The following is a 21,805-nucleotide window of genomic DNA, read 5'->3' as shown; positions in this document are numbered from 1 at the left end:
CTATCAGGCCTTTATTCCAAGCATGTCAAGTGTTAGTGAAGTGTTTGTTAGTGAATCAGAAAGTGACAGAATGTGGTGAAATAATAAAATCATACATAATGCATTATGCCAAATTTATAGTGTATTAACATGTAAATACCAACATTAATTTGAGCATTGCCTGTAGAATATATGTCATTTAACATGGACAACAGGGTTAGGGTTAAGATGGCTTACTTTATCTAAAGACAAAGCCTTCCAATATTAACAAAAAGTCCGGATTATAACCACAATAAACTGTACAGTAATCTACACTATGGCCATACCATGTTCTGGCCTGACTTTTTATCCCCGACAAGCTTTTGAGCTTATAGCTCATGTATTATTACAATAAAATGCCTTTTTGTACATTATGATTTCTTCTCATGTCATGTCATATCATTGTGGATATTGCCATTATGATATGAATCCAGCCCTGTTTGTCCTGACAGCGCTGGAATGAGATACATGATGTGATTAACCACTGTGACATTTAGAAGATAAAAATGAATGAGGATGTATTCATGTGATGGAACTACACTTCCTCACGTGACCCATAATGTGACACAAGTGTTCAACAACGCAGTCAATGTGTGCATAAATGATCACTTCACACTTCATATTTAACATGCTGCAGCTGAACTGATTGAAGCAGCACGGCGGCATAGTGGTTAGTGGCTGCCCCACAATGAGAAGGCCTCCCCATGCATGTTTAGATTAACTGGTGACTCTAAATTGTCCATAGGTCTGAGTGGTCGTTGGTCTCTGTCTGTCTCTGCCCGCCCTCACCCAGCTGGGACTGGCTGCAGCACCCCACGAACCGGAAACCAATAAACGGCACAAGATGAATCAATGAACTGACCGATCATCTGATGAGGCAGCGGCGGTGGCAACCAAGACATTATTGTATTATATTAGAGGTTTGGGGCTTGGGCTGATCTGTTCTTGTCAGGCTGAGCATCTCAGACAGGGCTGATTTACGATCTGATGGGCTTGGCCATGGAAGGAGGGATCAGTGACAGCTTAAAGAGGCCACGGGGCTTCTGTGCTTACAGAGATAGAGGGGCAACGGGGAGGTTGGTGAGGTGGAAGACACAGAGCAGAGAGGAAGGGAAAAAATTGAAGATACAAAAAGGCACATAAGAAAAGAAGAGTATAATGGAGAACATACAAAGCAAAGGATAGAGCAAAAGCAGCATTAGGTTAAAAATAATTGATGGTGTGAGGGGTCCCACTGATGTCCTCCCCTTCCTGACATCCATCACATTCAGTGTGTGAGCATGTAGGTGCATGTATATGAGCGTCGGCGTGTGCGTTCGAGGACAATCCCCAACTGCTCGGTGTGTTTAATTATCAAAAAGTGACAACCCAAGCGGGAGTTTTCTTTGCCTCCTATTTATCCTCCACCTCCTCTTCCTGAGTTGGTGTGAGATGAGTCAGCCACAGTAACAGTTAGGAGGGACCGTCCCTGCTGTCGTTGCAGCAAGAGATGCCAGCACTACGGGGTGTAAGGTAGCTTAGACCACATCAGCATGATTGCACCAAGTGACAGTTGGCAACCAACAGAACCGTAAAGAGCAGGATTGAAAGAGTGGGAGTGACATTTGTTTTTCCTTTTTCACTCATTACTTTAAAATCACGTTATCACTGAGCATCTTCTATGATGTAGTGGTTTCCAACCTGAGGGTTTGGACCCCCCACAGAGACAAAAGGTTTCTGGGGGAAAAAACTGAAAAAACTGAAAAAACATGATTTTCTCCACACTGCAGTGATGATGTCTTTGCAGCATGTAAAATATGCTACCTAGAACTTCAGGTATAAAATCAAACTGCATGACAAAATCTATTTTTGTTTTTTAGCTTTGCAAACGGTGAGCTTTGTAAACATCATTATTATCATCATGCATGCTAGTACCTGCAGACTCCTGGTGCTTTTTTCACCATTTATCCATGTGAATTAATAACCTGAGAACGTTCAGTTTCCATTTGGCTTCTCTAATTTCACTGAAACTGTTGCATTTTAAATTCCTATTTGTTTATTATTGCTGTGTTGATCCGTGGAAGGCCAGCAGCCACTTTGTGGGAGGTCATGAAAATTCTTATAACAAGAAAAGGAAATAACCTGTTAAAACACCACACCTGCATGACCAAAAAAAAAAAAAAGGTGGCAGTTTGTTTGCTTTCATTGATCTGATATTCATATTTATTCAGGCCTAGTCAAGGCTGCTGAGGCTTAACTTGGCATAAAGTGATCAGCAGAAAAGGGGAGAAAGAGGGGCAGATGTGTGTCTGGACTTGTAGCATCTTCTCTTTTTATAATACACCAGATGCTGCACAGCCACTCATTACTTTCTGTAAAATGGTACACTGTGACTGTGTATGGGTGGATACGTCACTGCGCTCTACCTGAGACTACAAAGTAGGACGTTGATTGTGGCCGTTCTCCGGGGAGACAGGCTTGACTCATACACCCCCAACCCCGAATATGCCCCAGGCAAAAAATACTGATTTGCATTCACTGCATGCATAAATGGACTCACACACAAACACACACACACACACATAACACTAACTACCAAAAATACACTCAGGGGTTTTAGCCACAGGCCTTGAGACATCTCTTTTTCTGAAATAGAGCATTACATCATTTTCAAAAGCTCTGTGAACCGGTGAGAGAGGACATAGGGGGAGAAGACAGGAGGGGAGGAGAGACCTGCGAGTGGCCTCCCCAGTGGAGCAGCACTAAGTGAGGCGGCTTTATTAGAGAGACACACAGAGTCAGACAGAGACCTCAGCATGGCATCTCACCCCCCAGCGGCTCATGAACACAATTGGGTTGACTGTTTTGACTGTAGGTTCACCTGAGAAACTGCTGTCTACTCCTCAGTTTGTTGGTGACAGAGCAGAAAAAAAAATGCGGCATTGGTGCAAATACTTCAACAAAGTTTAATTTTCTGTGAGGAACTGAATCAAGGCGAACAAGTCAGCAGGTTGCGATTCTAAGCCAGTTTTGAATATCATCATTCACATGGGAAAGGAGCGAGACACAGCAAAAGACCTGCCACATCCCTTCCTCCACCACCTCCCACCTCCCCAACTCTCCTGTGGTCCCTCCACGGCGGTGACATTAAACACTGAGCTGCCGCTGCCTCCAGTCTGAGGAATAGGTCAGCTCCCTGGCTGCTGTCTGCCTGCAAACACACTCTGTTTACCGGCATGTCTGCACACACATTGTTGCTGGGGTAGGCATACACATATTTAAATATGTGTGTACACACATTGTCAAGCCCTTATTAGACCTAAATTGTATTGAACTCACACTCACTTGAGCTTGAAAAAGAAACCAACACAATTTTGTAATATGCATGTGGCTGCAACCACCACAAGGTAGTGCAAATGCCAGCATTGTAATTTAAGACATTAATCTATTGCATCAATTAGACTTGGTATCTCAAACAAACAACAAGCCCCCACTGGGGGAGACCCTGCATTTGGTTGCCTGCCAAGAGCTTTAGCCTTAATTGCATTTACAAGACAAAGAGCTGGAAGACACCATGGGATCAGTTATACATATATGCAGAGTGGACAAAGGTGTGGCTCTGGATCAAAAAGGAGGATCTCATGACAGCATGGGTGAGTAAAACCATGTCTGAACCTTTTACTGCTTTTCTAACTGCTGATTAAAGAACTGTTAATGCTCTTATAGCTATGATGTGAGAGGAAAAATGTGCATGCAAATCCACCAACAATAACACGTGACAGCTTCGTGAAGTGGAATGAAAGTGAACGTTTGTGCTTGGAAGTAAGAACTGATCAGCTGTCTGTAAATAAGTTTGATTGCCGGACATGACCCAGGTGAGGTCATTGTACAGCTGTGGGCTATAAAACCAAAACAGCGACCTGGTAGCAGGTATAAGTATAAGCAGTAGGGTCACATAGAGGTGAGGGGGCCGTGAAGTCAGGGAATAATTTATCACTGGAGGTTTATGACTACGGATGGCCCTTTGCACACTCGCTCCTATTTTCTTCTACGTTAACACAATTACATGGATTACAACACCTTCAACAGTCTCATATTGTGTAAGAGAATGCAAGCACTTCTATTTCTAGTCTTATTTGCTTCTGCTGACCAAACTCAAACACACAGACACACACACACACACATAGAGATTACGTTTGTCTCGTTTATGACAGCTAAGCAAATCCTGTGTCCCTGGTCAGTCTCTGCTGTTGCATTTGTAATGACTGAACGGCACTGAAGGCAAACTGCAGGAGTTGCAGGAAAGAAGTGATGAACTTGAGAAAAAAAAAAAAAAAAAACTATGAAGAATGATGGCGAAGGGAAAGGGAGGAAGGAGGGAGAGAATGATGATCATTATGACTCCGGTGCAGGAGTTTTGCAGATTTTTCAAAATGGCAGCTACTTAGCCTAATGATATAAGCTCAGACTGCTACAAGTAAATAAAACAGAAATACAGATTCAATGTTTTTATTTATTACTGAGTCAGGAAACAAAATGATGTCAATTTTTGATATGTTAAATACCAAAGAGCAAGTGACACTGCTGTTGCGGTGGCATTTAAATGAGAAGTAAATACTCGATAATGCTAAATCCTCCTCTTTCATTTATAATCTCCATGCACTCCAAGGGATTGTTATGCACATTAATCACCAATGGCAAAACCCAATTTGAGCTTCATGAAATTAGTCTCAGCAGTGAGGTGTTGTTCATGAGCAGCCATTAAGATCTTAAATCAGGTAAGGCTCTGCGGTGCACTTCCTCATCTCAAACACTTGCCTCTCAAACTCTTTCACCCGCTGAGGGTGAATATTTATAACTCTTCATCTCCTACATTTCACCTCTGTGGGAAGCAGGATCTGGACCTGTCATTACTCAGTCTACACCAAATGTTCCTCCTTTTATTCAACAATTACATATAGAGTGCTTGTGTCTGGAATGATTAAAGAGAATAAATGTCTTAGCCATGAGGCGCAACACACAAAAGACCATTGTTCTGTTGCCATTCAAAATTCTTTCTGGTTGGTGGACCTGTCCATCCGGATGAAATGGTGATGATGAATAAGCTTTCAGGATGTAATGTAATTGTGGATGTATCAATAAACATTCAATAACAAAGTTCAAAGTTTCAACTGGTATGAGCCGCTTGTAAAGTTTCCCACAAGTGCGAGCTGGGGAAATCAACTGACCAAGCTCTTACGGCAGACAAGAAATTCAGCTTTAAAGATATCAGACTGGTTTAAAGCGAGGGGCACAATGGGTCAGCCTGGGAGAGGTAAACATGTCAAAGAGGCTAAACTCCTCAAGAGTCCACCTCTCTGAGCAGCTCTTCTCTTCAGAAACACTGCGACGACAAGCACTGGCTCAGACTGACGTTTCTAGGGCAGCTATCTCTGTGTGTGCGTAAATATGTGTGTACCTGACAAAGAGATGTACCTAAAGACACAAACACATTCAGGATACACAACTCTTTCTTTAACCTTTTCACTTGAAAAGACATGCAAGAAAGCTGTCGTGATTATTACGTGTTAAAGCGTTTGGCTGATTTCTCTGCAGTCCATATTGTAACAATGTTCTAGATACAAAAGAAATTTATCCATCCACCTTCCCCTTTTCACGTCCAGGCCTTCGTCCCAAGTTGCCTCTGTCGGGGGGAACCTGAGGTGTACTTTACCCTCAACCAGAGCGGAAATTTACCAACTGACCAATCCAAAATCACATCTGAGAGCAGCCCTCCAAAAAAAAAAAAAAAAAAAAATCAGTAGAAGCTAATTCTCATTTTTACTGAATGTTTAGTATAATGACACCTAAAATAAAATCTAAAGTACAATGCAACATTATAGTACACAACACACACACAGATTTCTCATAGTTCCCCCTTTTTCCACCAAAACACAACCAAACAAATGACAGACAACGGTTGTGAAAAGAAATTAAACAATGAAGCGTCTTTGTTGAGAGAGAAGAAGACAGAAGGGACGAATAATGTTCTGATAATCCAAACTCTCCTCAAAATGTGAGGAGCGAGAGCAGATTGGCAAAGGAAAGGGCAGGCTGCCCACACACACACACACACACACACACACACCATACGGTCCAGAAGTAGGGAAACACACATGTAGAACTTGGAGGATGTACAGAGGGAACCGCAGTGCACCACACACGTGTCCACACGTGTGGACACAAATGTGATCATTGGCTGAAGTCATATATCATCATTATATTGTCTTGCATGCATGCGTGTATGTGTGTGCGTGTCTGTGCATGTGCGTGGGTTTTCAGGCTGCTTAGAGGCCACTTTGTGATTCTGTCAAGCGAAGATTATAATTGCTTTATCTCCATTTTGGCCTGATTACCTTTTGACATGCAAAACATACTACAGCCCACAGTCTCCTCATCTCTGCATTAGATGCATCTTCCTGGAGGCAGAAAGCCTCCCAGTTCCTAAACGCTCTGCTCTATTGTCCTTTCCTTTGGGTTCACATGTGGGGAGGTGACAATGTTACAGATTTCTGCCTTTTTCCTTTTCTAGTTTAAAGGTCACATTCAAAAATTCTCCTCTGATCAAACCCTGCCATCTTTTCCATCCTCCGTTATCCAGTTCTCCTCCAGTTTTTGTGATTCTGTCAAAGATCTCAACCTCAGGTGGAGCACAGCGCTAAGATTCAATAAATTCCTCCTTATTTAATCAACATTAGTAGAACATTCGAGGCCCACACCTATTAGCCGCAGCCACATTTGTGTGTAAATTTCTGTCCTTCACACCCTATATATGCTCTCAGCGTGTTCCCCACACGTGAATTCCTTTCCTCTCCGAGCCAGACTCCTATTCCGTTCCAAAATGCACATTTTGGGACACTTCAAATTTCCCCTTTTAAAGCGAGGCAATTATCCTCATCCATGCATGCCCTTTTTCATTCATTCATTTTATATTTGCTTATGCATTTCAAGGTCACAGGGGCTGCTGGAGCCAGTCCCAGCTCACACTGGGCAAGGGCGGGGTCACCCTGGACAGGTCACCAGTCCATTGCAGGGACAGGACAGGGATAACCACTAACACTCACACTCAGACCTACGGACAATATAGTGACCTATAGTGTGTTTTTGGATGGTGGGAGGAAACCGGAAACCCACGCAGACACAGGGAGAACTTGCAAACTCCGGTAACCAAACCCACGACCTTCTTTTTGTGAGACGACAGAGCTAAATCATGCCACCGTGCTGCCCTCTATGCCCCGCTTCTGTTAATTAACATTTCACAAAGAAGTTGGCATAATTGTCTGATACTTGTCTGATACTCATACTGATAAGCAAGGCTGTGCTAAAAACAGATGATTATCTTTGAGATGATCCAGCCTTAATTATCTCCCATAACATAATGCACTATTGGAAACACTGTAAGGCTTTAACTGAGCTATTTGTGCTGACTCCCCAACGTAAACAAGATGTGAAGCCTTAGCACCCCATGCTGTGTGGGTTTAAAATGACCCTGTGGCTTCAATAATGGAAAAGTCACCTTTTATCATGTTACTTTGTGCTTCACTCATAACTGTTTCATAATTCTTTAAGTTTATTACCACTGGAACAGCCTGACCCAACCGTTATTCTGCAACTCTGTAGTAACTCTTCTCCATCTTCTTAATTGCTTCACACTCATTTCTTTCTCTCGTGCTCCCTTTCCTCTCTTTAGGTCTTTAGAGTTTATTTAGGAGTGAGGCTTCTGTCATTGTTGGCCTGTGAGTGGATTTTAATGAGCTGTGCAGCTCATAAGCAAAAGTAAAATCGACTCATCACACATACAGCGGAGCAGAAATACGCATACAGTGCAAACGTACAAGTGCATCCACAATAGTATTACATAATCATTCTAATAAACATGTTTTCTTCAGGAAAACACACAGAGGAGAGTGTAGGAGACAGCTGGTGTTGCTTTATGCAGCTGTTAGGGCCATGTTTCCTGTTTTATCTGGCTGATCTGGAGAAAACAGAAAACAAAAGTTTGCTTTGAAGTAACAGTGTGGCTTCAGTAATCAAACTCGCCCCGTGTGGAAAACCGCAGGGAAATTGTAGACTGAAAAATTTGCCAAATTTGTTTTATAACTGTTGTGAGGGGAAAGGAAAGGGGGGGGGGGGTTCCAATCCCCCATACCACTCAAAGACACTATTGCCTCCAACAGAGATTTCTCAGGTCTCTGTTAAGTGCCGTCCTGGACCCTTATCTGAACCTGGCATCTAGAGACCCTGCTTTCCTAAGACAGTAGATTGCAGTCAGTGCCACAAATCAGCATGAACCTGCCTCACCCCGCAGAGAGGTACCCCTTCTCTGACCCTCTACTCAGGCTGACCTGATAACCTTATCAGGCAGCGAACGCAAATCGCCGCTCTGGAATGCATCCATACTCATAAGGACACAAGGGTTGATATAATAAAAAAATAGGATACTCTGATCAAGTAAGAGACTGCAAAGACGCCGAACCGACTTCTCTGCAAAAAAGAGGACTTCGTAGCTGTTCGAACGGTTTTTCTATGAGCTAATTTGGGAGATAGGACTTACACCGAACTGCTCCAATCACGCAGCCACAGCACCACCTGATGGGTCGGCCTCCAAATAAAAGTAGTCAAAATTTATTTGTTTTGGGAGTCTTGAAGCAATGAAGCAATAACAACCACAACAGAAAAAAAACTCAGAAGTCAGACTTTAGCCACTAAGCTACAGGGGCTAAGTTCCACAAGCTGCTGTTGGAGACCAGAACAAGTTTGGCTGCACGGCACTCAGCCTCCAGCGTCTCGAGTTGCCGTGGTGACCAGGGCCACTTGTGCCGCCCGCGGCTCCAGTCTGTTTTCATCAGGAAAGAGGAGGATAATTCGGATATTAACTTAATAACCAAGCCAATCACAGGAAAGACAACACTGCCGCTGAAGAGGGACGAGCCAGACCGACAGCCGAGGACCAGTCTAGCTTGGGAGGCCACGACGAAGGACCTTGACGCGGTCGCTCTCGTTGGACATTTTCTCTTTGCGTGGCCAGTTGAGTTGTCTACCAAGTAAGGTGGCGTTTACCATACACAATCCAAGGCACAACATAAGTTTTAATCATTTTGTAGGGTGCAACCAGGTAACGCAAAAACCCTGCAGGAAATGTCTTTCATGAAAGCTGTAATGCTCAGCGTTCATTGGAACTGTGTTAATGATTCACCTCGGTCAGATGATTTTTCTGTGCCGTTGAACTGATTTATTAGACTGTTATTTAGCCTATTAAACCAAATGGGCAGGGCTATGTGGATCGGTGTGCTGAGTGAATATCAGCTCTTTTAATATGGAAAACTTCTTTGGTCAGTCCTCGTCAGAGATGAATAATATAAGCCATACACAGCAACTGTGAGACAAATTGCTTTTAGACCTTTTAGATTGTGCCCAACCCACAACGGTCAGTGCTGCTGATACAAACACAGGCGTTCTGAGAAATCCACTGGTGGCTACGCTACAGCGTTGATGCCTGACTCAGTGTGTTTAGGTAAGGGTTTTCAGACATGAGTAGAGCTGAATGATGTATAATCAGGGCAGCAAGACTGCAGGTGAGGAGAAGCACACCGAGTGAGAGACATAAATCTGGCTTCCTTTTTTCTCACAGTTTGGGGACATTCATGCAAACAAGTCTTCTTCACACTCCAGCATTTAGACAACGTGTGATGTTTTCATTTGCACGCCCTGACAACACTAAAAAGAGATCCTCTGACACAGAGGGTATAAAATCTGCACTCATGCTCAGGCACATGAAAAGGTGGAAACATGGGAGGGATACTGTAACAATAACAAGATGTACTGACTGTAGCGGATGCATTCAACATGTTTTCTGTGTAATTATGCATGTGCAACATGGCAACAAGGCAACACAACTCTCCTGTTGATGCGAAATTCTTACCCAGAAAGCCAGGTGGATCCAAGGACAACAACTATGACATATTGAGTGATTCTGTTGAATATCTTGATGTGGCGTTAACGGCCTGACTACTACTCCACAGAGTCACACTGACTTGTGTAACCAGGCTTGGGACCAATAACTGCAGATTGCAATTCGATATCTGTAATTAAACCAGCAGTTTCGGAAATGCTCATATTTCCCAGCTACTCAGACATCTGAGACTTTCAAGCTTTTCAATTTCTGATTAAAATTTGGGTTTTCAGGCACTTACCACATCATGTGTCAATGATACAAGACATCGAGTATTTACACTATTGTATATGTACGTATGACTACTTTAACCTTTTTTTCTTTTTGAGCTTAATCATGTAATCATGATTATAGTGGGCATGAAAATGTTCTTTTTTGGTATTGATTTCGTCAAACATGACAAACATGACAGTAAACACACTGAAAATTAAGATGTAGCCTCATGATTTTTATCTTTGTCTTTCTTCAGGGAAAAGCATCATGCTTCAAGATGAGCTTTGTGGCGAACCCCATCCGTTTTTGCGCCAGGTTCAAAAGATGAAGGCTGGTATCACGATTAGCCTCCAAACACCCAAACACCGAGCAAGCCCTCGCCATCGCTGTCTGTTTTAAGTTGCCCCCGCATTCCTGTCTTTGCATGTATTATGCAAATGAACTGGGAAAGAAAATCCACTGGATTGGTTGCTAGGATTTGTGACGTACGAAATCCAACTGAGGAACTGAAAAACTGAATCCAACCTTTTCAGATATGGTTTTGAAACTGCATTTTCAAATCTCGCTCAGTTATGGCGCGCAGTAGCGACTTCTTTGAAATGTCTTGTAGCAGAACCCAAACACTACATCGACATGTTAATAATTTGAAAAACTAAATTTTTGGGTTAGGGGGTTTTTAAATACATTTGGAGAGATTTTTCTGCCCACAATGTCCAAATTCAATACAACATTTAAAACAATGAAGAACATCTGGCTCAAGAAAACTCAAATGCTGAAATATTGGTGAAAGCGTGGAAATAAATCTGCTCAGAGCAAAGACTGATGCTTGGTAACATGTCTGACTCCTGAGCGGCCGTAAATATGTTCATAGTAGAGTAAAATATATATCTATATATATATATATATATATATATATATATATTTTTTTTTTTTTTTTTTTTTTTTTTTTTTCCTGTCTTTCCTCTCTTGGGGAGCATTCTGTGGGAAATCACCGGAGGCTGCGTCAGTCTGGGACATCTGGTCAGCCTGAAGTAATGTTGCTTACTACTTAACAGTCTGACAGATTGTGATTTCTGACTGAAGAGAAGCCTCATGTGGTGTGCGCAGCCCCTCAGTGTAGTGATCTTACATAAGGCTGTAATCAAAAGAGCCAATCTGTTCCTCTGTGTTAATGACACAGACAGGTGGCGTCTTCTTAGCTGATGTCTCTGACTTACATATTGTATAGTTACTTCATCATCTCTGGCTGCTTTTCATTTGCACTGCAATGACGCGCTTGCCTCTCTAAGCTCTAATCTCCTCTCTGTGCACTTCAGAATTAACATGTGGAGAGATTTGATATTGTGTAAGCTGCTGTAGCGGCCGTGTCACTGCGTTAGCTCTCCCAGCTGTTGCTGCAGGTTGGAACTGAGCGGGATTGGGAAGACGCCTCTGAATTGTGAATTTCTGCATCCCAACCAAGCATAGATAATGCTGCTAAGGCCGTTTGCTGAATCCCTTACATTTTTACATTGTACCTCATTGATATCAAAGTAGTAAATCTTTTTAAGGGTTAAGTTTTTGTCAACAGCAGAACAAAATAAAAATCATCCACATAACTTTAAAATAAATAAAAAAAAAATTAATGAAGAGAAACTACATCAGGAAAGAGGTGGCAACCTTTGAGGGTAAAACAAAAAGCGACATTCAGCTGTTCCAGCTGCCAACGACAGGATGACAGGAAGGAGCAGAGCAACAGACTTACGTTTCAGCTGTAACTGTGTCAAAACGATGTAGAAACATGCAGAAAGTCACTGCTTTCATCGTTTCACATCACAACGCTCTGACTCTGTCTTTGTGTAAAGGTTGACAGTTTGCTGATTATATCCGACAGGTAATAAACCAGCCACCTTGTTTTTCTGCACAAGTGGAACATCAACAATATGAGCACCTCTGGGGATTCTGTCATGCTGCGAGTGTTTGCATGCACATAATCATTTAATGTATTTAGTGTAAAGGTGTGAAGGCGAGGAAAGACAAAAAAAAAAAACAAAAAACAAAAAACAGTGGGGAGATACTAAGCTGAATTAGTCAGAATTAAATGCCAAAAATAAACTGAGCTAACAGTGCCATGTACACCATGAAAGCTACACAGGTTTTATGTTTTTAGGTTTTCAATGAGAAGCTTGAACCTGCACAGATAATGTGATGCACCAGCCAAATAATAATAACTACTGCCACTGCAATAAATAGGAACCATCTCTGCATCTTCCCACAAAAAAGTAAAACCTTATTCTCCACACTGATTAAAAACCTGAATTTTTTTTTTTTTTTTTATTATGAAAAGATGTGACAAATATGATAAATCATGAAAATATGCATTGCTGGTTTGTATTTACAAAGTTTAACCTATTTGTCCTGGTAAAAAAAAAAAAAAAAAGAGTGAATCGTTGATTTAAAAATATTATAATGACAAAAGGATTTGTCGAACTATTTCCAGTCTTGTTCAGGCATCCTAGACAGTTTCAATGACGGATCTAAATTAGATTATGTGTATACACATATACGATATATACTGCAGGAATAATCTCATGGATAAATTCATGTTTAATGGGTTCATTCTTTATTTGTATGTGGATTACAAATTTTAAGTAACTTTTTGTTTCACCAACGGTAGCAATTACATCGATCTGATTATGCGTAGTAATAATAATAAACATTTTATATTACCAGTCTAGAGATACACAATGTTGCAATCTTTTTACGTCATTAGTTGCTATCCTCTCCTCCTTTTCTCAGTGACATCCTCATGTCCAGCAGTAGTAGTCAGCAGCTAATATTGCCTCTCACTCTGATCATCACACCACCGAAGTCAACCAGCGTAGGTCTCAACAGTCACAGAATCAACAGGCCTGAGTGCTGATGACTGCTATAATGAGGAACAGACAGGTGGAGGTGGCTGTGCCACTTTATGCAGATAAATGATGTCAGGACAGAACTGATGAAAAGCGAGAGCTTAATACAATAGATCGAGAAGCTGCCCAAGTTGATGCATGTCCAGCTGTATTTTCAGTTTCAGTGGTGGTGGTGAGGCGAATGGCTGAAAAACAGCAGTGCAGCTGTTCCGTGTCACCTCTGACCACGCCTGTTGGTGATGTCACCATGGCGCTCACCTCTGTGCCACTGCAGCAGGGTTAGACCTCTGAAGATCAGCGACTGACTCAGCCGGTTATACCTCGGCTTCTACGCGGGTTCATTTCATTTCAAATGAAAAATATTTGTCACATTTTTAAAGGCAAAGAGACAAAAATATTGGTTATGTAGGTTTTCTGTCCATGTTTATATGTATAGTCACAGACCTAATTTGTCAACAAGATGCCATTAAGACAAGCAAATCTGTCAAAACTCACCTTTTTTTTTTTTTTTACAGCAAGACACTTTCAAGACAGTTTGATATGGGATAGCTGTGGTTCAAATCTGAAGTCTCTCTGAAGTCTGAAGAGTTACGTGATGAGTATAAAATGTTGTGTTAATTGATATGAAAATAACAGTTGGAGCTTTTCAGTGACTGGGGTTCGTCTTCAGCCACTTCATGACCACATTTGTTGCTGTGTTCACCTCAGTATTGATTTGGAAATTTTGAGTCAACATTGTACACAATATGTGTCCACAAAAATAAACATTTCCAAATCTCATATATATATATATATATATAAAAAAGTCAGATGTCCTGTAAAGCAAAGACATGTGACAAATCCAGCACATGCAGAGGCTCTGCAGCAGTGTGTTGTTAATGAACAGGGCAAAAGACAGATGGTTGGAAAGAGGATTTGCCAAGAAGAGAGACAGCAATATACCGACATACAGCCTCCTCATGTCTCCTCATGACACACCAACCAAATGAAATAATACCACAAAAAAAGAAACAAGAAGATTTTAAAGAGACTTCATCTGGTCAAAGGCCTGGTATTCTCATGTAAACTTGTTTGTGAAACCCATAGTGTTTCTCTATGGATGAGTCACCTTCATTCACTGGTTTCAGAGAGATCCTTGACTGATAATACAGTACTATTTACCTCCTACGCTTTACAGTGTGTTGAATGGGAAACAGATAGAGGGGCGGGAGGGAGCGAGACAGAGACAGAGAGCATTTTTCACTCAAATGCTAATGTGAATATCTCTCTCTCTCTCGTAAACGTCGTTCTGTGAGTCGATCAAAGCATCTGCTGGACAGATGACGCCATTCGTGTACCAAGGCTGGCACAAGGGTCACTCTCAACCCACAGTGCAAAGGGACGGGAGGTCCGTGTGTGTGTGTGTGTGTGTGTGTGTGTGTGTGTGTGTGTGTGTGTGTGTATAAGCTCCAAGCCAGATTCAGAGATTCATGACACCACGCTGATTCAGATGCTGAAGGGCAGAGATGGAGGAGTGCAGAGGGAGCAATGGTTTGAGGGGATAGTTGGAGGAATAGGTGCTGGTGAATCACTCACTCTAGGCTGGACAGAAAACAGGAACATGCATCACTCATGAGCAGAGATTTTAACATGTTGGTGCATAACTCCCAAAATCTAAATAAATAAATAAATAAATCATATAAATAAACCACAGAAGAAACACCATGAGTCTAAACAGTAAAGTAAAGTCTCTTATGATAGGAGTTCAATACAGAATTAACAAGAACTGAGGAAACGAACAGTCGAGAACGACAGTCATTTTAATTGGAAATCTTGGAAAACCATGCTCAACGAATTTAGTATTTCCTCTCCTCCCTCCCGTCTTAAAAAATGCATGAAATGCTCAGCTGTTTTATGAAATGACTCAGTGTTTTTGCAAACTGCAAGTGTCCCTTTGTGATTTACGCCTTTGGCAGGACTGAATATGGACACACAAGAGTGCACTGTAAAACTGCTTTTTATATATATTTTTATATTCTCTGGCAACAAACTGGGGACAAGATTACAGAAGAAAAGAGTTTTTTGGGTATAAACTGGTCCTGCATCATCATTTAGTATTTAAAGGAGTCCATTCCCAGTGGGGTCTCTAGTCACTGTGTACTAAAGCCAGTCAGTAGAAAATAGGCACAAAACAGGCAGAGGAAAAAGCATAATGGGCACTTGAACACAGGATTTCAGGTGTGTGTTAGAGAAAGAAAGAAGGGAGAGAGACAGAGAGAAATAGTTAGGCAGCAAGATAAAGAAGAAGAAGGAGAAACATGGATGAATAACAAAAAGGTAGCTTAGGAGTGATAAAGAAATGACTGAGTTTTGGGAAGCGAGAGAAGACTAATGAGCCTTTATAAAGACATCATGATGAAGGGAAGCCAATACAGAACAATCACTTCTGTAAATGCAGAGGACACAGCAGGTGTAAACAAATGTGCACTCTTTGCAAACTGACTTGACTTTGAGTTACTATCACCTTAATAACAGCTGATCTTATTTAACAGGCAGTGGCTGGAAATTAGTGAGGAGGTGCAGAACAAACGGAGCATCATCATTGCGGCTCAGTGAAATCTTCATTGTGAATCTCACAAAGGAAATTTTGAAAACAGAGATTTTGAAATTCTTGAGGCTGCCAGTGATGGCACGGGTGTGTGTCTGTGCTTTAAAAGGCTGAGCGAGGGAACATTCATCATCAGGTCCTTCCGTCTGATCGAGCTGAGGCACCAGAAAGGTCTAATTGGCTTTTTGCGTGTGCAGGTGTACAGTGGAAATGAAGAGAGTGCTGCTGGTGGGATGTGTGAGGCATTACCCTATAAACTACCCATAAACTTATTATTTCACAGATTTTTTTTTTTTTTTTTTTTACATGACACTGAACGGACACCAGCACATCCACTAACCTCCACCTCTTATCTAACCAAGGACAGACCTCATTCCTGACCAGGGGGGAGAGGAGACCAAGGTTCAACTGTGACAACCGTCACACATGCAGCTCAAACAGAGCACAGAGGTCAGACTCTAACCCGATCATCACCCTTACCCAACAGCAGCGTGCGGGCTTTAAGGTGAAGAGAGAAGGCTAATGCAGGACAATATTATCACACCAAATGTGTTCTAACAGAAGTGATTCATGCTTGCTATATGGCAGTCAGATGGTTGACTTTTACGGGCTGGTATAGAAAAAGAAATATGGAGGAAAACACTGTGATATATTGCAATACTTCTTCTCATAGCATATTACTAAAGCTGTTTTTTTTATGTGGTTGGTTTAGATGGATTTCCTGGCATTAATAATATGGAGATGATGCAGCAAGGACAGAAGCCAATGAACCGATAATCCTTGATATTGTGTAATGTCTGTCCCAAATTCAAATCTAAAAACACTGACAGGACACCTGATCTCAGTAACTGTGCTGCCTCCAAATCATTGAATGTCTCACTGACCTTCCACCTGTAAGGGAGCAAGTAATGGTAGATCTGAAAGTAACTCAGTTGTGAAATTTAATCACTGCTGAATAATTGATGCTGAGATAAATTCTTAATAGCAAGGAAAAACTTCCCCATGAAATCCATCTAAGTAAATGTATGTTGGTCTGAATTAACCTCTGACATTTTTATTCATCACTTCACAGTTGTGCAATTTAACAGTCACAGATTGTGTTGTCTGTTACATTCAGGATCCAAAATGTTCAGGAGCAATTTCATATCTTGAGTGGTACTGATTCTAAATATAATATAGCAAATTATATATACAGATTTAATTACTTTTATTATTTATTTTTCCTAATGCAAATTATGAGGCTGTCAGTCAAAGAGTGTCTTGGGGTCCAAATTCTTCCCATTGGCACATCACTAACTGCTGAGATAATGCAACTATCAGACATTTTTTTAGCATATAATCTACAATAATGCCATCAACTAGTAATGAGACAAAAAAAGCTGTCACCCGAGGTTACCCCAGCAATAAAAGCCCTGTTAAGTAGCAGTGGGTGTTTGTCTACTGAAATGCCTGAGGGCTTTTAATGTGAAAGGGTTACATGGATCAAAATGAGGTTTGGTAATCATTATTGTCATATTTTGCTCCAATGAAAGCTGCAAAGGCAATTAGCATTGAGGACAGAGGAGTTAGTGTTTACTAAACTGTATTTGTTGTGAAGAGTTGAGCTTCTGTAGCTCAGAGATGTATCCATCTCTCTCAGAAACTCCCCTTTTAACTCAGCCTTCGGGCTTAAAAAATAAATAAATAAAAGCTGACATATGAATGACGTTTGCTTATAAGAAAGAGAGTTTATAAGTTAAGGAGCAGATTCACAGCAACAAAAGCAGAACCTGAAGCTGGAATATAAAATTGATTCCTACTTTTTGAAACAAATATTTTGCCAATTTGAGAATATTTTTTTCACAATATTTACAATTATCATCAGTACAATGTTGTAATCTATCATATATCACAAATGATTATGAGCTATACTCAATAGTGAGGTCATGCATAAAGGATGAACTTACATCTGTGTCAGGGCCCTTGTCAGCTCCAGGACAGGAGAAGCTGACGAACTCATGGCAGCGTTTGTGAACCACAAAACAACACACTACAGGAAGAAAGAGAGAGAGAGAAGTTAGTATTACAAGGACAGTTTCAGAAACATTTTGAACTGTCGCATTTTGTTCTTTCATGCCTATCATGTACACGACACATTCCAGTACAGACACACAAACAAATGCATATGGACAGCCTCGCATGCACGTGTGCACCCACACTCAGTGCCCACACAAAAAAAATGTCACTATGTGATCTTCTGTTCTGCAGCCGTCAGCTCTTTCCAATCTGTTCAGTTGATGCCGACCGCATCATTGTTTGTGACTGAGCAGGGATCCGCCTCTACCACGCTGTCACTCAGCGTGGCACGGCTCAAATGACACCTGATGCTGCTCTCACGTTAGCGACAGCGGCATTTACATTTGGATGGTGCCACAGACTTAGAAGGAAAAGTGAGAGTGTGGACATCTGTGGCAGCTAAAGCACAAACGGACTCTCTGACGCTCGCTCTGTGTCCCAAACTGCAGTTTTCCCTGCCATTAATTAAAAATTTTCATCCTTTCTTCTTTCACATTCTCACACATTCTGTTTCGCTCATTGTCAAGCTGCCTGCTTGTTCATGTGCACTTTTGTGCTCTCTCGCCACCGTATTTCTGTGTTTTTTTTTTTTTTTCTCTCTCTTACTCTGCCAGCACGCTTACAGTTGCCAGAAAATCTAACGGTTAAACAAGACAAATGGTTTTACAGGGAAGTACAAAAAACAGCAGAGGCTTCTACTGTCCACTCAAAGATAAATAGATAGAAAATAATCAATATGGAGTATTTTCAGCACAATTATTTCAAGTGTTCTAATCCTGATTTTTACGAATACTTATGCAGCATTTCTCTGTCTGTGTACAGTATCAGCATTATATATTACTTTCTTGCTGGTACAGCACTGATGCAACGTACAAAAGAAATTCATCTCTTGCAGTAATAAAGAGGAAACAAGGTAGAGAGGCAGAGGAAGTGGATAAAAAGCTCAGCAGAGTCGTAGCCCACAGTGACTTGTCCATGTTCTGACATTGTCATTGGTACCATTTGTTATTTTCATCATGTACTGTATGAGTACACAGTGTGTGGGTATGAGCAGGTATAAATGCAGATAGTGGGAATTTCCAGCACCCATGTTAGGGGGGAAATATGAGCCATGGTGGTCTGGTGCTCAATCCATCCCTGCAGATTTTCGTGGCCCTTACAGACTTTGGTGTTCACAAAACTTTGGCATGGGTGGATCATTTATGTGTATTTGTATTTGTCTACAAATTGCACTGATTGCGTTGGTTTATTATTCCAATAGTGGTTTTAACGTTACATTTACATAAAGCCACCTGGTGGCATAGATAAATTATAACATAAGGGCTTCCCTTCAACTCAGCAGGAGGAGGACCGACCACATCAAAGAAATATAAACTGAATATAAACAACACACCATGTTGTTATCATCTTTGTGGTTATTTTGGATCTAATCTCTGTCTTGTCTTTTGGGGACAGATAAATGCCCTGTGGGACCCCTGGGCCTGTCCACGCATGGTAGGCTGATTCACTAATCCACCCATTATGTCAGCTGCTCTCTACATTGTCTGTACTCTACTGAAGATCTCCCCTTCGAGAAAGAGCCATCAAACCAGATACGGCTCTTTTGTCAACATGACTAAACTGTTGTTGTTGTTCGCTTGTAGCAATGCTTCAGTCTATCAGCTAACATTTGCACCAAGTAGCTTGTAACAAATCAGTTATTAAAGTTAGCTGTTCAGCTTCGTTTCAGACTTTTTGCTGTTCTCTCAACAGTTAACATCAGTGAGATGTATCACTCACAGATGTTGTAGGCTAAAAATAAGTATATTCAGTGAGGGAACAGTCAGTCTTGACGGATTCAATACTGAATTTGAATTTCATAAAACACTATCGAGCCCCAAGCTCACAAGCCGTCCCACATGCTGCCCACTTGGCTGTCAATTGAATTAAAATATTTACTTGTAAGCAAAGGAAAAGGATTTTCATCGTTGCAACAGCAACTTTGTAGAGCACATATTTCCTCAGCAGGATTTACTGGGTGCAACTATCAGCTTTCGCTTTTCCTCTCAACAGCTTACTTACAATATGCAAATCAGGGGTGTCATGATGCTGCTATTACTTCCCTGCCTTCCATCCATCAGTGCTCCTCAAACCCTCAACCACACATCCATTTCTTTCCCGTTTAATGCTGATGTCAGGCCAGTTTGAGTTTCTGTTGTTTCTGCAACAACAGAAACTCAGCAGACTGACGTGACTCTGAGCTCAGTTCAGAGGTTAACAAGGGTCACAAATCTAGCGTTGGAGTGTGTGTGTGTGTGTGTGTGTGTGTATGTGTGTGTGTGCGTGCCGGGAAAGCTTACCCAGACTTACACAAGACAGAGACAGTGTTTTTCTGTGACTATAATCCTTGGCGTCGACTTTCATGTGCACACGCACACGCACACACACACACACACACACACACACTAATCTAAAAGCTGTCTTAAGGAAAAAGGAGCCAGTATGCTGCAGTGGCTAAAACACAGAGACACTCTTGAGAGTTTATACAGCTTATAGGCCACTTTATACTCCATTCTATCTACACTTTCTCAGCATCGGCTAAATCAACAGAAAAATGAGTTTCTATGACAGAAGAAACAGAAACAGCTGAAGGAGTAGTTCATTAAGGGAGACTATAATGACTTAGGCACAAGGGCAGAACTGGAAAGTTCAACTGTGAGATGTGCCTCCAGATGCTGTCAGGGAGAGCTGTGTGAAGCAGCAGGATCAGAGGTGACACAGTGATATACTGTACTGTCAGGGATTGATCATTCATTCATCTTCTACTGCTTATCCTTTTCCAGTGCTGGAGCCAATCCCAGTTCACATTGGGTGAGGGCGGTCCATCACAGGGCCATCACACAGAGACAGAGACCAACAACCACTCACAATCACACCAATTAACTTAGACATGATGTCTTTGGACGGTGGGAGGAAACCGGGAGAACATACAAACTGGGGAGCGAACCTGCAACCTTCTTGTTGTGAGGCAACAACGTTAACCACTATTCCACTGTGCCAAGGTGCCCTTGTCAGAGTTTTGTTTCAGCAGCTTAATTGCATGAGCATATATTTAAGAGGCTTTGGCACTACAAACCAGCTTACACAACACAAACATATCCTTGTGAGTGCATCATACTGTGTATAATATAGTATTTTACTATTCTATTGTATAATTTTAGGGTTTGCCACTACAGATGGGCATTTCTGTGGCATGTTTTCACTCATAATGTGAGGCAGCTTTCTACACCTCTCCAACAACATCCTTCATCCCTATCTCCCCACCAGTAATCCTTTAAAGTGTGGATTTAGCCCACGCTAATCTGGTGAAAATGGGTGTCTAACCAGCCACTGTTAATAGAATTATACTATGTTGTTGGCCATAAGAAGAGGCTTTCAGTGGAGATAAGACACAGGGGGCAGGACACCTGTTGCCTCAGACAAACTCAATACCCTCCAGACGCATTCAATTGATCTGTCCCCAGAGTGCATCTGAACACAAAGAGGGCTGAAGCTTTGATCTGAGATCCACAGAGCGAACTATGCTAGAGAAGGGATGAATCAGCTGAGGGGTAGCAAACAAATTCACAAGGTCAGGTGTCCAACCGTGGGGATGCAAGTCACAAATCCTCTGCTCAAAGCACTGTTGCACTTTTAAATTGGCATAATTTTTGGAATGAAAATATTGTTGAGGTGAAGTTAGGTGACAGTTTGACAGGACAATACCAAACTATACGTTTTTACCAATTCTAAAAAAAAAGCAGGAGAGGAGAGTTGTCCTTTTGTTTATTTTTAGGCTCAATTTTGGCCAGGGCTGGAACAGTGTGTACTGAACCTCACCATGGTGTCGAAGAAAAGGGAAGACATTTCCTCTACACCTGGCCAATGGACTCTATAAATACAGAAGCGGCGAGTGCTGGTCCACACGCCCATTTGCAAACATACTGACATATCACAGGCCAGCAAGCATGGGGGAGAACGGTGAATGATGAATGAAAAGCTATTCCTGTCCTGAGGCTGTGCAAGTGCTGAATGGGAGAGGTGGAAAAA

The 21,805-nt window shown here is 41.7% G+C and overlaps 1 protein-coding gene across 3 annotated transcripts in view; it reads right to left on the bottom strand.

Annotated features, from left to right (window-relative positions):
• The window catches only part of prkcab (protein kinase C, alpha, b), a 79,403-nt gene that overhangs the window by 36,261 nt on the left and 21,337 nt on the right, over window positions 1–21,805 (bottom strand). For all 3 annotated transcript variants that reach the window (XM_029507646.1, XM_029507647.1, XM_029507648.1), the window contains one exon: window positions 17,629–17,711. In XM_029507646.1, coding sequence (XP_029363506.1) covers window positions 17,629–17,711 — 83 coding nt within the window. The remainder of the gene's footprint in view (window positions 1–17,628; window positions 17,712–21,805) is intronic.

Source organism: Echeneis naucrates, chromosome 8 (genome assembly GCF_900963305.1).
Source record: "Echeneis naucrates chromosome 8, fEcheNa1.1, whole genome shotgun sequence".
Lineage (NCBI taxonomy): Eukaryota > Metazoa > Chordata > Actinopteri > Carangiformes > Echeneidae > Echeneis > Echeneis naucrates.
The sequence above is the reverse complement of the archived record's forward strand: the minus strand, read 5'-3'. Positions and strand labels throughout refer to the sequence as shown.